This window comes from Paroedura picta, chromosome 9, assembly GCF_049243985.1.
Source record: "Paroedura picta isolate Pp20150507F chromosome 9, Ppicta_v3.0, whole genome shotgun sequence".
Taxonomy (NCBI): domain Eukaryota; kingdom Metazoa; phylum Chordata; class Lepidosauria; order Squamata; family Gekkonidae; genus Paroedura; species Paroedura picta.
In genome coordinates this window covers 69,187,696-69,202,914 of record NC_135377.1, presented here as the reverse complement: position 1 = coordinate 69,202,914, position 15,219 = coordinate 69,187,696, and the positions used below count along the sequence as shown (strand labels likewise).

Here is a 15,219-nt window from a genome sequence, read left to right as displayed (position 1 = left end):
ACCCAACTAGAACATCGTTGGAATAATATATAAGCCCCCTCTTCTGCCCCTGGAATAGGGATGAAGCATGCAGCAACTAGTTATTTTTTTAGGATTTCTAACTTTAATGTTTTTAGAAATCTTATGAATACGGATGTATTTTATTATTTTAAATCTGTAAGCCACCCCGAGCCTTTGGGGAGAGGGTGGCCTGAAAATGGAATAAATACATAAATAATATAATAATAACTATTTTCATCACCTGTTTTTTTTTTTTTTGAAAAGTTATAAGCGACATAGCAGAAAATATCGCTTCCTCGGTTATGAGGCTATTGGAGCAGAGTGGGCAGTTGCTTCCATTAACTTGCACTGTTAGAGAGGTTCCTTAATCTTTGCACCAAGAAATATCCGTGGCCTTTATTGCAGTGGTCACAAAGAGAGCCATGTCCGAGGAAATGGCATCAAATATATATCTGCCCTTAAGCCAGTAAATTGGAAGAGGGCAAATACATTCAACCTTCCACTAGTTTGAGGACAGATATAGAGCGGCTCTTCTAAGAGAGGCAAACAAGTTAGGGACCTAATCGCTACTGTCTTCTTATTGTCCGGCAGAAAGTATGGTTTTTGGGTGCGACACCAGGGGTGCTATTGATAGTGATTGCAACACAGCTGGGACCCAAATGCAGGGCGTGATAAATTTTAGTGGTGAGACTGTTTTCTCAGATAATGCTATGGTTACCATGTGGGAAGGCGGTAGGTCTGTCTTGCTTCTCAAATACTCGGGGACATTTCTTCATAACTGTTGACCAGCTCATTAGTGGATGCAGCCCTACGCTCATGATAGCATAGGCCTTCTTATCAGTTGCATGAGTGTGTCTAGCTCTTAAGAGCAAAGAAACCACAGAGCAAACAGAATGAACCAGAATTGTCATGTGTGCGCACGCCGAGGCTGTTTGTTGCATCATTGACACTAGGCATGTGTTGCGGTATTGCATTTTTAACTCAACAAGTGTATTTCCTTTGCCCAGCGCTAATCCGGCATGGGAAAGGGGTGGGTGTGTGATAGTTGGGGGTGCAGGGTGCTTATTTCAACACCCTCCAGATCGTCTCCTAAATCTTTGCTCTTTTTAGGCCTTTGTCATGAGAGCAACCCAAAACAGATCTACTCACAGTCCTTGGCATGTCTATTCAATGGGGCTTAGTCCCAGGAAAAGTGCATTTAGGATTGCAACGTATAGGCCTCATACAGTGCAACTGTATCATTGCCGTTTTGGTGTCTCTGAAGTGTAATTTCCAAATGATGAAACAATGCAGAGAGATCATGTAGCGCATTGACCCCCAGTATCATAAACAGGTTTTATGGATGATTCTTTCTTTCTCATAGAGGCCTTGCCTAATAACTAGACTCCAGTTAATTTAAACTAAGCTTTTCTTCTGTTTTATTTTTTTCCCTATTGAATCACAACTAACTTATCGTGACCTCGTAGGCTTTTCAAGGCAAGAGGTGTTCAGAGGTGATTTGCATTGAAGAAGAAGAGTTGGTTCTTATATGCCACTTTTCTCTACCCGAAAGAGTCTCAAAGCGACTTAAAGTCGCCTTCCCTTTCCTTTCCCCACAACAGACATCCTGTGGGGGTGGGTGAGCCTGAGAGAGCCCTGATATCACTGCTTGGTCAGAACAGTTTTATCAGTGCCGTGGCAAGCCCAAGGTCACCCAGCTGGATGCATGTGGGGGAGTGCAGAATCGAACCCAGCATGCCAGATTAGAAGTCCACACTCCTAACTATTTCCCAAAACTGGCTCTCATTACCTGCCTCTGCCTAGCAACCCTGGGCTTCTTTGGTGATCTCCCGTCCAAAACTAGCCAGGGCTGACCTTGCTTAACTTCTGCAGTTGGGTCATCCAGATTGCCTTTGGCTAGAGATATTTTTATTTCTTTATGACAAGGTATATGTGAAACCTTCCACCTAGCACCTTTTCTCTTCCCATAGGAAAGGCAGAGCAAGAACTAATTTCTGCCATGTTCCTCTCTACTTCAAACCCAGGCCTTCTCAACCAGGATTTCGTGAAACCCTGGGCTTTCATGATGGCTCTGGAAGGGTTTCCCGAATGGGTGGGAGTTAATACATTTTTAATATACATTTTTAATTTATTAAATCTTCATTGGGTGATATGACTACATATGGTCATGTTGACCTGCCCACCCAAAATGGCCAATGTTGGGCCTAGAGGGGGTGGGAAGTGGAAGGGCCCCGGTGGGCATGCACACAGCTATGTTTTCCAACCGTCTTCTGTATGATCACACCACTTCTAGGGTTTCTTGACGCCTGAGGAATATTTCAGGGGGTTTCTGAATGCTAAAAAAAAGTTGAGAAAGGCTGTAACCTAACCCATTGTTTTTCTCTGTTCCCAGTCTTCAATGGCTCTAACAAGACAACGAAAGAGAGAGAGCCTGTTCAGAAACACAAAATCAAAGAGACGACGCCAGCAAAGGAGAGAAATGGTGAACACAGATCCGAGAGCCGAAAAGACCAGGCTGCTGCTAATCACCACCCTACAACGAACGTGGGCTTCTCCGCTAAAGGGCTCACTGTTAATCATCACCACCTTCATCGATCGGCTCAGGACTTAAGGAAGCAGGTAACCTCTTGGGATGCCACTGGGTATGTTCAGATCCGTTGTATGTTGCTTTCTTTTCTGTACAAAGGTCAATACTCATACGCTTCTAAAGTCTGGCAGGAAGGGAAAATATTTTGAATACACCTGAAATGGGGATGACTTTCTGTGGGTAGGTGAATGGCAGAAGGGAGGTAGATGCATGCGGGTAAAGATCTCTGGCTCTTTGCAACTTTGTTGCCAGGCCTCGGGCATAAAAGGTTCTATGTAACAGACATCCAAAATTCTGCACGATTGGTCGTTGGAATGGTATCACACGCCTTCTCCCTTAACCTGTTTTTTAGAAATTTCTGACATGTTGCAGCTCTCAGTGGGAAAGGTTTTTAAAGATACTCTTAAGCTGTAATGGAGGGCAAACATCACCATAATGAAGTTACCGTGGAGAATCTCCCGAGTTACTCATTTAATATGGAGGATTCACAGGCGATCTGAGTTAGTAAACATGCCGTTTCCACAGTGGCCTTGCCTCAGGTACTGTGTGAGCATTTGGAGAAAGTTCTGACTTTTGTGTGCTAAATTCCAGACAGCTGGCAAAGGCCACAACATTTAGCAGTCCACATCTGGACAAATTCTTACCCCCCCTTCCCTCCCTTTGTTCTGTTCTAACAGCAGCTAATTTTCTTCTCTCTGTGGTAATGATCCTTAGAGAAGTTCCCAGAATTTTCTGGTACCTTCATGAACCAACAGGGCCTCAAGCAAGGGTTTATTTGGCCTGATGTTTGTGCAGCTGGAAGAGGCTTGTAAAAAACCCGACTCTGTTTGCTGACTTGGCACTCCTTGAGGTAACTTCCCCACCCGTAGTTGGTGTTTAGGTCAGGAGCCCTCAAGCCGTCATTTGCCAATAATTATCTCTTCTGCTTAAAAGTTTGGAAATTTACTCCAGGAAGTCATTCTTAGGGCTTGTATACAAAAACCTTCAACGCAGGTAGAACGTCTATTTATATTGTTCATATGACTATGCCTTTTTGTTTGCTCGTGGGAACAGATAGGATGAGCAGGCGACAAAGATTCCTTGCAAAAATCCCAGAATGTAGTTGCGAGAGCAGAGAATCTCTCATTTTGCAATGTCATTGGTGCAGAGGTGTATTATATATTCCACATTAGTAGGTTACCCCCTGAATGGTCCAAAAGAACCAGGAAGCAGACTGTGCAAGGATCATCACACAACACAGAGAGGCCTGTGTGCATCTTGAAAAATCTGTAGGCCCAGTCGCTTGCCGTAGATAACCTCAAAAATTATTTTGAAGGAATTATTTAGGTTTTTATTCTGAGATCAAAGCAACCAAAGGATTTTGGTTTTAGCTAAAAAATCCTCCATGGATCCTTTAGAATGGGTTTTGGGGGGTTAAGACCCTGAAAGGAGCCTAAAGCGTTAGTATCAGCAGAAAGGGAATAAAGGATAGATATGTGATAGAAGAAGTGAGGTCATTGCAGCTTTGACTACAGTGCTTCTCAGAAGCCTATGACTGCTTTTGGTGGCTGGGATACCACCGCACTCTCCAGCATCTAACTGGCTTTCACCAGGCTCCATTAGAAGTAACCACTGCCACAGTTGCCTCACGGCTCCCTGGCTACATTTACTATAGGAGTATGACCCTGTAATAGGGAAATAGCTGTTTTCAAGGTATTGTCGACATGAGAAGATACGAAGTCTACAGTCTAGCATGAATCACAGTGTCCTTCTTCTGGGGTTAGTGTTAAGTTGTAAGTCACGCTCCAAAGAAGGAAATTGGCTTCATTTTGGATCAGAGTTCCAAAATTTTTCATTTTTTTTTAATATGCTTCCTTTGCTATAGATCGAGATGCTTCTGACTTTTTCCTGTATGTGTTTTCCTATATGCTGTCTCTTCCATGTTGTCTACCCTAGTGCTTTAATCCCCCAAGGGGTTGAAGGGAAAAGAAATGTAACTCAGCGGGTCCCTCTATTGGTTATGCAAGTGAATTGGCAAAATGTTTCATCTGTCAAGAGGATGTATTTGGTCATAGAGACATTGCAAGTCTCCTATGCCGGGAATTGAGGTCCCCCCTCTCCCCTCCCCTTGGAAACACAAGATTGTCCTCTCTTTTCACTATCTATTAAGTCCGAGAGCCGAGAGCCTGATTTTTTTAGTAAATATTAGAGCAACATAAATCCATCTGGGTGCCTTGGAACAATGCTTAATTTAAAGTTGGGAGTGTAAAAATGAAGTTTATTTAGGAGAATGCGTGGGGGGTTTTGACTGTTGAGTGTGAGAGAGAAGAAAACCAAAGAACGTGACTGAATCAATATGTGTGACTGGAGGTGGGTGAACAAAGCAAGAGAAGTAACTTGTTTTGGGCGGGGGGGGGGGTGTCTTCTTTTTTTTTTGCGGAATATTTTGTGCAGTATAATGAGTGATAAAAACTAATGCTCCATCACTGTTACTGCTTTTTACATTAAAATTGACTTCTCTCTTATGCGCTCAGCGTAAGCATTGCCTCGGGATGGAACTGGCTCTAGACTCTATGGCGATCCAGCGCAGTCAGCAGTGCATCCAATTTATTAGGCTGGTTCACAAAGGTTGTGTGTTTTTGGTTAATGGGGGGAGACCACTGTAGAAAGGTAAGAAACCGCCTACCATCATTACTTTTGCTTTCTTTATTAATGGTTACCCTTTCGGGTCCTGTAAAGTAAGTCTAAGCAAAAGAGCGAGCCTTTTAGCCAACGTAAAATCCCAAAATCTATTTGGCACGGTTGGGTAATCTTTCCCCCTGTTATTCTTGTCTGGGTTGAAAACGGTTGTAGCTGCCTAAATATATGCTGTGCTATGATTTATTTTGAACTCTGCATAATCTTTCCTATTTTTCCTATCTATATTGTTTATATGATTTGTACATGAAGTATATGAAAAACATTGCGACAGAGTTGTTGCAGGCCAGACAAAATTTGTTCCAGAATTTTAGCCTTTAAGGATCACCTCTGTGCTTAGAGAATGTTCCATTGGGAATCAGAAATGGAAATGTAGGGGTATATAATACCCCAACCCCAAATACTGATAGGCACCATTTTAGAAGTCTGAGATTATTTATACAGGGGTGGCCAAACTGTGGTTCCCCAGATGTCTGTGGACTACAATTCCCATGAGCTCCTGCCAGTAGGGGCTCATGGGAATTGTAGTCCATGGACATCTGGAGAATCACAGTATTGACCACCCCTGAGTTTTATAGTGTTGTAGGTTAGATTTTTGAAGTAATATGTACCTGTGTAGCTTGATAGCTGGCTCAGAAGGATCAAGGTGGAATTTATTCTTGAGGTACCTTTTATGTATCTAATTATATTAGGCTGCAGTCTTAATTTACTAGTTTCTTTCCTGGCAGTTTTTATTCTGGTTTAAAATCTCTAGAGGATTAAAGTGTGTGTGTGTTTGGCCGCTCTTGAGAAAAGGTTTGTTTTCCAGACATCCAAACATATTAACAGACTTTCTGTTATATAATCTTACTCTCCCCCGTAGCCTTTTTTGGGGGCCACGGATATTGCCTAGAGAATGGCAAGAGATTTCTTTTGTGACTATTCCTGCCTTTCTGAATTCATCTCAGCCACAGGTCAAATTACAACCAGGGCAGAGTTTTAAAAGAAGGGAGCTCTGTGTGAACAATTCCATTAGTTACTCTGCTGAAATTGATTCACCTCTCTTAAAGGTTGCTGAACCAGGTTAGGTTTCTAGACTTGCATTTATAGCCTTCCTCCACCCCAGTAGCTTTTCCTGTCTTAATTTTCTTCTTGCTCTGCTCTTCTAAAGCTTGTGGATTCTCTCTTCCTTGTAGTCTCTTCTCATCCCCTAGAACAGGGGTCGTCAAACTGCGGCCCTCCAGATGTCCGTGGACTACAATTCCCATGAGCCCCTGCCAGCAAATGCTGGCAGGGGCTCAAGGGAATTGTAGTCCACGGACATCTGGAGGGCCGCAATTTGACTACCCCTGCCCTAGAACCTCTTTGCTGAGCCCGCCAACTTCTCCTCATTCAGTCCGCTTTTCCCTCTTCCCTTCAGATCCTGCCTGTCTCCTCTGGATAGGAACAGTAGCATCTTGGTGTTCTTCACAACACCCTGGCTCTAAATAAACTGTCCGATGATTGTAGGAGTGCAATTCAACTGTGTGCTTTTTATGGCTACATGATGATAAATCCTTTTATGTGTAAAGATATCAAGGGAATCTCTGGAAAAGTTTTATGAAGAACAAATTTCTCTTTCTTGTCCTACAAAAGCTGAATCTCTGTGAAAGGCAAAAGCCAATAGTTTTTAAATAATTTCACCCAACACGAAGGCAGGAGAGTATAGTGGGGAAAACATAGAGACTGAAGGTGTACCTTTTTAGGAGTTAAGATTCTGGTGACTGGGAGTAACATGACTATGCTTTCAGGCCAGGCTTTGACTGATATGAATTCTTGCCAAGTTTCCCCATGCCTTTTGATCATGCATCCCATGATACCAGCAATATGTGCTTAATATGGCCAACTATTTGTACTGGTCAAGCAGTGGAATCCTATGCAAAGTTACTCCAGTTTTAACCAATTGAGAGCAATGAGTTTAAACTGGAATAACTTGGCAAAGGATTGCACAGAAACTCTGATAACCCTTTGAACCATATTTACTGGGATGGCCAAACTGCGGCTCTCCAGACGTCCCATGATCCCCATGATCCCCTGCCAGCACCTACAGGTCACCCCTTGAACCATAGTCCCTGCTTAAAGCACCTACAGCAGAGGTAGCCAAACTGTGGCTCTCCAGATGTCCATGGATAATTCCCATGACCCCCTGCCAGGACTACAATTCCCATGAGCCTCTACCAACACCTACAGGTCACCCTTTGAACAATAGCTACCGCTTAAAGCACCCACGGCAGGGGTGAATATCCATTGGAAATGGGGATGAAAGAGAATTTTAAAAGCAGCATTAATGACCCATTTCCCTCCCCCTTTTGGTTTGGCCTGCCTTGCCCTCCATACTCCTGAGTTGCATTGTATTGTGCCATGTGCTTGTGCATTAATGATTCTCGTCACCTGCAAGCATGATGGATGGATGGATGGATGGATGGATGGACAAGCATGCTTCAATTGCTGCTGCCACCAAAGGGTATTTCAGGTGCTCATGTCATCCTGTGCAGTTTCTTACCAGCTGCCAAGCATGCTTCATGTTGCAATTAACATTTTCTTGTACATTTGTGTATATTGTATGGTCTGTTTCGTTGTGCTGAATCTCTTTCCCAGTTAATGTTTCTTTTGCTTGATTTTAGCATGCAGAGTGGCGGTCCAGTTGCCCTTTTCTTTGTCCCCTGTGCATACACTATTCTTTTTACCTGCTTACCTGATGAAATCCATGTGGGTACATGATTATGCGATAGCTGCCACTAAGGTAGCAGTTAGGGGAGGGGGCGCAGGACTTACTTCTGCCTGAAAGCCACACTCAGAAAATGTGAAGCCTTTTACCAGAACCCCAAATACCTTTTCCCACGTACTAAACTTGAAAGCGTCCGTTCTGATGCGCTTCTCATAGACGAACAGCATCTGTTTCCCCCCTGGAGGAAAATGAGTGACTTGCATAGCTCGGGTCACAAACTCCCTGAAAGAAAGCATCTGTAATTTCACAGCAGAGGCAAATTTAACATACCCTGCAGCTTCACAGCAGCAGGTTAAGGCTACATCTGGAGCACGCTGCCCCGCAAAAGCCGTGGATCTTTTTGTCATTGGTATGAAAAGGAAGCCCCATCAGGGTTGTGGGGGGGGGGGGGCAGGGGGGTCCTTTGCCATCCGCAGAAGACGTTCTGTGGAACTCAGTATCTATTCCCTTTTGTTCATATTCATCTTCACTTACCCATTAGCATGATGCCTGGTATCCTGCCATCCAAAAAATATTGACTGAGTTCTGATTATTGTGCCATGCTGCTTTTTAATCTCTGTATTGCCTTCAAGCAGTTGCTGAGGTAGAGTGGTCAAATAGCATGGTGTGGATACATTGAAACTGGCTTCAGCGGTTCTCAACTGCTCACATGCCGGAACCCCAACTGCAGTGGCGGCGGGGTTGCAGCGGTGGCACGTGCGAGTGCGCATGCGCAAAACGAGCGGGTAGCGTGGAGGCAGCCATTTAAATTGCTTTGCTGCTGCCACTGCCCACCATTGCTGCCCCGCTGTCACCCATCACTGCCACCGCTGCCCACCCCTGGCCTCTGCAGCGGCAATCAGCCAGGGGACCCCCACAAAGGGGCCAGGCAACCCCAAATGGGGTCGCGACCCCTAGGTCGAGAACCACTGATGTAGATCATTCTGTCTCTAACCACTTTGCAGATTGAAAAACCCAGAAAATAGGGCCAAATGCATGTAGAAGACATTTTTGTATAAAAAAAGAGAAAAACTGGGGAGGGATTACCCTTTGTCACTTTTCCGAACCTTGGAAAAGAGGGGGAAGAACAAGCCAAGAAACAAGAAGCCAACTTGGTGTACATTTGGGCTTAATTTTGACTTGACACAATGTTTGAATGTAGCAAAGGGCTCATGACAACTAATTCCCTAATTCCTGCTCTGTTGCTTTCACCCTGACTCCGTTGCAACTAACATTTTTGCTAGATTGGATCCACTGCATGGATGTAAAACTGCCTGGATAGAAACTATTTTTAAAAAATTGTAAGCATCACAGTGTGTAAATATCATGATTATTGAAAGAATATTTCTTATCTAATCCTTAAATATTTACTGGAATTATTCTAAACTCTGGATCCTTCTGATCTAGGATGGCCCCTTGACATTCATTGCATACTAATATGCACTTGTAATTATTTGTACTTGTTGCATGCTGGTTGGATTTTAAATTGCAGTAGAAGATGAGAAAGGAAAAGAAAGAGAGACTGATGTTTTTCATTAGTTAACATTAAGTAGGCCTGGTATCCTCAACCTTTTTTGGGCCATGGACCTTGCAGGTTTCAGACCCCACTACCAAACAAGGATACAGCACACCATGAATAGATTTTTTTTTGTCCAGTGGCTAATTTTAAGACCAACAAAGTTTTATTCAAGGCGTGAGCTTTCGTGTGCATGCACCCTTTCTCAGACAATGAAAGAGGGATCATCAGGTTACATATATAAGGAGAGAATAAATTAACAGTAAATTAGTAAACAGCATCATGAAGATATCCAACAAATATGCAACATAATGAGGATGTCTAGCACAGTCAAATGAATATCTTCATGATGCTGTTTATTCATTTACTTCTAATTTATTCTCTCCTTATATATGTAAGCCGATGATTTCTATTTCATTGTCTGAGGAAGTGCGCATGCACATGAAAGCTCACATCGTGAATAAAACTTTGTTGGTCTTTAAGGTGCCATTGGACTCAAGTTTTGTTCTGCTTCTTCAGACCCACCTGAATCTCTCTTGAAGACAGAAAGAAAATAATTTGTTATTGACCACCAAGAAAATTTGAACATCGCGACATACTGGAAAAACTTTTTAAAAGACTGTATGAAATTAAAGTTTAGGACAGTTGACCAAAGGAAGCATGCGTGTTCATTCCCCCCCCCCCCCCAAATGCTTCAGTTGAAGCACACATAAAGGAATGGATTACCCTATTTCTTTCTCTTTCTCTTGATGAAGGTTGAACTTTCTATCAATTAATGACATCATATGTGACAGAAGGGTATTTCATAGGTTTAGTTACCAGGAACCCCCTCCCCAACCTGTTGGGCTACCCTTCTCAAATTTTTCAGTCTGTGACCCCCTTCAAATGGGCCAGGGTCCCCTTTGAGAGTGGCTAAAGCTAGGCTATGTTTAGATTCTGATTCCCTGAAGAGACAAATCTGTTGACTACAGTTGTTTGGCAGGGTACCAAACCTTTATCTTGAAACTAATTCAAGAAGATTGTTCCCCTCAGACACTATTCCTCCCATCCATACTTCTGCTACCCCTGCAGTTGCCAGCTCCACATTCAGAAAGACCTGGAGATTTGGGGAGTGGGGTCTGAAAGGGGTGAGGTTTGGAGAGGGGAGGGCTCTTAAGTGGGTACAATGCCATAGAGTCCACCTTCCAAAGCAGCTGTTTTCTCCAGGTGAATTGGTCTTTGTCACCTGGAGATCAGTTGTAACCCCAGGAAATTGCCAGCCACCACCTGGGGGTTGGTAACCCTAGCTGCCAACAGTATTTTAGAATGCACAAATTTGATTTTCTTTATATATATTTAATCATAGAAGAGTCGGAAAGGACTTCCTGGGTCAACTAGTCTAACCCCCTGCACTATGCAGGACAGATAATGTAATATAATATTCAAACATGACTTAGATTGTTTTTCACGGTCTAGGAGTAGCATAAAGGGCCTAACTTGGCAATAAGACTACAAGATGTGGCTCCCTCTGTGTGGTAGTCAGAGGTCATGGGCTAGAGAATTTTTATTAATTGATTTCCCTCTTGTTTTTCTCTCTTCCTCCTGCTTTGTGACGCTCTTGGATTTCCCAGGTCTCAAAGGTCAATGGTATCACTCGAATGTCATCTCCGAGTGCAAACACAGCCAGTGCCAAAAAGATGAGAGAAGTCAGACCTTCACCGTCCAAAACTGTGAAGTACACTGCAACAGTGACGAAGGGAACTGTCACATACACCAAAGCCAAGAAAGAACTGGTCAAGGAAACCAAACTAAATCACCACAAACCCAGTTCACCCGTCAACCACACAATCTCAGGGAAAACGGAAAGTAGCAATGCAAAAACCCGCAAACAGGTGCTATCCCTTGGAGCGGCCAAGCCCAACAATACCGCAGTCAACGGGGTCAAGGTCAATGGCAAGTTGAACCAAAAGACATGCACTAGGGAGGTAGGGAGGCAGCTGAGGGAGGGGCTTCGCAATTCAAAAAGAAGGCTGGAAGAGGCAAACCACATAGACAAAATACAGTCGCCGACCAAGAAGTTGAAGGGCGCGGCCAGTGTGACGGAAGCCTCGAGCAGAAAGGCCCCCGTGGAAAAGCCTTTGCTTAATGGCCACGTGAAAAAGCCTGGAAGTCAGGAAGTGCCACAGAAAAGCCTGGAAAGGAATAGGCCGAAGAGAGCCGCTGCCGGGAAGAACACGCCAGGGAAACAAGCACATAACAAAACTGAAAATGCCTCCTGTGAAAATAATTCTACCTCTCAAACAGAGTCCTTGCACAAGCCACACGACTCAGTGGGGAAGCTCGAGAAGGTGGGGACCGTCAAGCCGGGTTGGGCCACGATGGAGGAGATCCCCATCCTCCGGCCGTCCGCAAAGGAGTTCCACGACCCGTTGATATACATTGAGTCCATTCGTGCTCAGGTGGAGAAGTACGGGATGTGCAGGGTGATCCCTCCCCCCGACTGGAGACCTGAGTGCAAGTTAAACGAAGAGATGCGGTTTGTGACCCAGATTCAGCACATCCACAAGCTGGGCAGGCGCTGGGGGCCCAACGTGCAGCGGCTGGCCTGCATCAAGAAGCACCTCAAATCTCAGGGCATTACAATGGAAGAGCTTCCGCTCATAGGTGAGTGCTTTGATCTCCTGGGTTCCCAGTGCAAGCCGAAAGGCACGAGATGTTCTCTTTGGGTTTGTCAGCCAAAGGCACAGAGGGGAACCCTCTTGTAGTGTGATGCGCCGAGGCAATTTTATCTTTCTTCACTAGTTGTTCAGTAGCTTTGTTAGCAGGAAAAAAGTAAAAGCCATCTGTACTCAGATTCCAAGCGCGTTGTTCTCGTGTGTCTACAAAAGTGAAGTCACCAGGTGTTCTAAAACATCATTAGTCTTTAGTTGTTGAAAGCTTCCGAGCTGTGTGGCCGTGGTCTGGTAGTTTTGGTCCCTGGCCTTTAGTCAGTAACGGTGGCTGGTATCTTCAGAGATAGGATGTGGCAAGATGACACTCTCTCCATGCTGAAGTGTGGAGGGTGTGACAGTTGGTGGGCATTTTATTTGCCTCTCGTGAAAGGGGGAGGTTGATATGTGCAGCGGCATACGTAAGGAATTTGATATGTTATGTGTACCCCAAAAGTAAATAAAATGCCCAGCAACTGTTCACACACTCCACACTTTGTTAGTGAGAGATTTCCATCTTGCCATGTCCTACCTCTGAAGATGCCAGCCACAGTAACATCAGGGACCATAACTACCAGACCACGGCCACACAGCCCAGAAAACCCACAACATTAGGCAGTCTTAGTATGATCAGTGTGCATATGCTAATTTTTTGTACATTTTTTTTCCTTTTGGGCAATCCCTTCTCCTTAAATATTGCAGCAGCGCAGGAACACTTTGCAGATGCTGTCTTTGAAGTCATTTCCGCGAGCAGCTGAAATCACACTTTCCCAGTATCTGCAAGCATTTCATGTCTTTGCAATAATAAGCATCAAGGGGCACTTTGGTGCAAAATGAGGGTTTCATTCTCTTTCTCAGTAGGTGGCCACAAGGGCTACTAGTATCTGTGCCGGGCTTGATTTAAGGGAATTGTTAGTTTGCTGTCTGCCACCCAAAATTATGTGTGTGTTAAGAGCTTATTTTTTTTTTAAATCTACTCTACTTGGCAAAATAAATCTTCTGTTCAAGGCATCCTTTGAAAGCACCTCTTTTAAAAATAAAAACTGTCTGTCCCATACATTTTTTAAATTAGCAGGTTTTCTTTAGCCTTAATCAGTTTGAGTGGCTAGAGCCAATTTTAACTGGTGAAGAGAAATTCTCACTAGAACTGAGAGTTAAGGAGGTGTCTGTTTTATTTTTTAAAGCTGTTTCGGTTCTGGGATGTTAAAGGCAGCCTTCTGTTAAAGGCCAACACGGAAAAAAAACCCTGTGGTTCAATAAATCCTGTTAATTTTCTGAAGAATTTGTTTCAGTTGTCGTAATGCAGTCTTTTATTGCAATTGGAGGTCAGCGTTAAGCCGAGCAAGAAGAAAGATATCTTGTCTTTCGTGTCCTTAACAGTAATCATTAAACACGACCAAGACTAGTAGCCTAGGTGCAAGCTAGTTTCGTGGGACTTCCACAGTTGTATAATAATTGCATGTGACCAATACATTCAGGCAGCACTCAAAGACTCTTGGGTGACAGGAAAGAGGTCGTAGAAAAACCTCACAAAACCTCTCAGTGGCTGCTTTCTGATGTTTAGTTTAACCAGTTAAATGTGTACAAACTACACTTGTACCAGACAGGCACGAACACCTGCTTCTCTGTTTTCTCTGTTCATTCTTGCAGAAAGCCATGGGTTAAGGTTAATTTGGATTGGTCATGTCATACAAATGCAGGTGTATGTCTGAACCAAAGGTAACTTGGTTTCTTAGCCAAGCTTTCAACTTGGCTTAGGATCCCAATTAGTATAAGGAAAACCAGTTCAGCAAAGGTGCCCACTTAGATTTGTATGTTGCGGATGCTTGAAGTTTTTCTTTACTACCATTTCTTCATCATGCCCCGAGCACATGATGCTTGTTGAACTGTGGCTTAAATTGGACATCTGATTGGATTGTTCTTCTCTCTGAATTGGCACCTGACTGTCATTCATTTGAGGGAAAGTATTGGCACACCTAGATTTAAGAGAAGATATCCTTTTATATGTTAGCAGAGTTATATTCAGGATGTCCTTCTGCTCTTAACTCTGATTCAAACGTAATGTGTATGTTATGAAATAATGACATTCTTGGCGCATCGTGGCATGTGCACAAGCTCCATGGTGCTCTTATACTCTGAGCCTGAAATCAATTAAATGTTTTTTAAAAAATATTTAATAGTATATAAACATAACAGAAATAGTGGATACTTTAGAATGGGTATTAAAAGTGAGTACTCCCCTTCAGTTGTTCCTCTAGTCCAGTGGTCCCCAACCCGCGGGCCACGGCCCAGCACCGGGCCGCGAAGGCCTCGGCGCCGGGCAGCAGCTCCGTCTTCCCTCCCCCCCCGAAGCGAGAAGCTCGCCAGCCCGCGAGCAAATCGGCCGCCAAAGCAGCCGATTAGCTCGCGGCACGGCAAGCTTCTCACTTCGGGAGGGGAGGGAAGAGAAGCTTGCCGAGCCGCAAGCTAATCGGCCGCTTTAGCGGCCGATTTGCTCGCAGCCCGGAGGGGCCGGGAGGGGAAGCCGCGGCCGCCAGCATGGTGGCGGCGCAAACGCGCATGTGCGGACTGCCGTGCACACGCGTTGCGCCCCTGCTGGGCGCAAATGCGCATGCGCGACGGTCCGCACATGCGCGTTTGCGCTGGGGCTGCCGCGCGTGCGCGGGCCCCCATGCCGCCCTCTCCGCTCACCACTCGGCAGCGGTCCGCAGCAAGCAGAAGCTTGCGGACTGCTGCTCTAGTCTAATAAAATTTACAAACCTACAGGTTAATGTAATGCAAATAAAAATGCCAGTGACTGTGAAATTTGTCCGGAGGTCTCCTGTTTACTAGATTCGTCAGCTTGGCCATCTTACATAGTTCTCCGAGCTCCTCAAGCCAGGCTGTCACTGTGGGTAGTTCAGAATGTTTCCATTGCTGAGCAATTGCTAATCTTGCTGCTGTCGTCGCATGAAAAAAGTATTCTTTGGCATTGCTGGGAAGATTAATAGGAATTAAGCTTAATAACATAAAATCAGCATGCATAGGA

The 15,219-nt window shown here is 44.4% G+C and overlaps 1 protein-coding gene across 1 annotated transcript in view; it reads left to right on the top strand.

Moving 5' to 3' along the window:
- JARID2 (jumonji and AT-rich interaction domain containing 2) overlaps positions 1 to 15,219 on the top strand; it is a 246,656-nt gene that overhangs the window by 196,035 nt on the left and 35,402 nt on the right. Inside the window, exons 6-7 of the mRNA XM_077353275.1 lie at positions 2,393 to 2,619; positions 11,115 to 12,147. Of these exons, the coding sequence (XP_077209390.1) occupies positions 2,393 to 2,619; positions 11,115 to 12,147 (1,260 nt within the window). The remainder of the gene's footprint in view (positions 1 to 2,392; positions 2,620 to 11,114; positions 12,148 to 15,219) is intronic.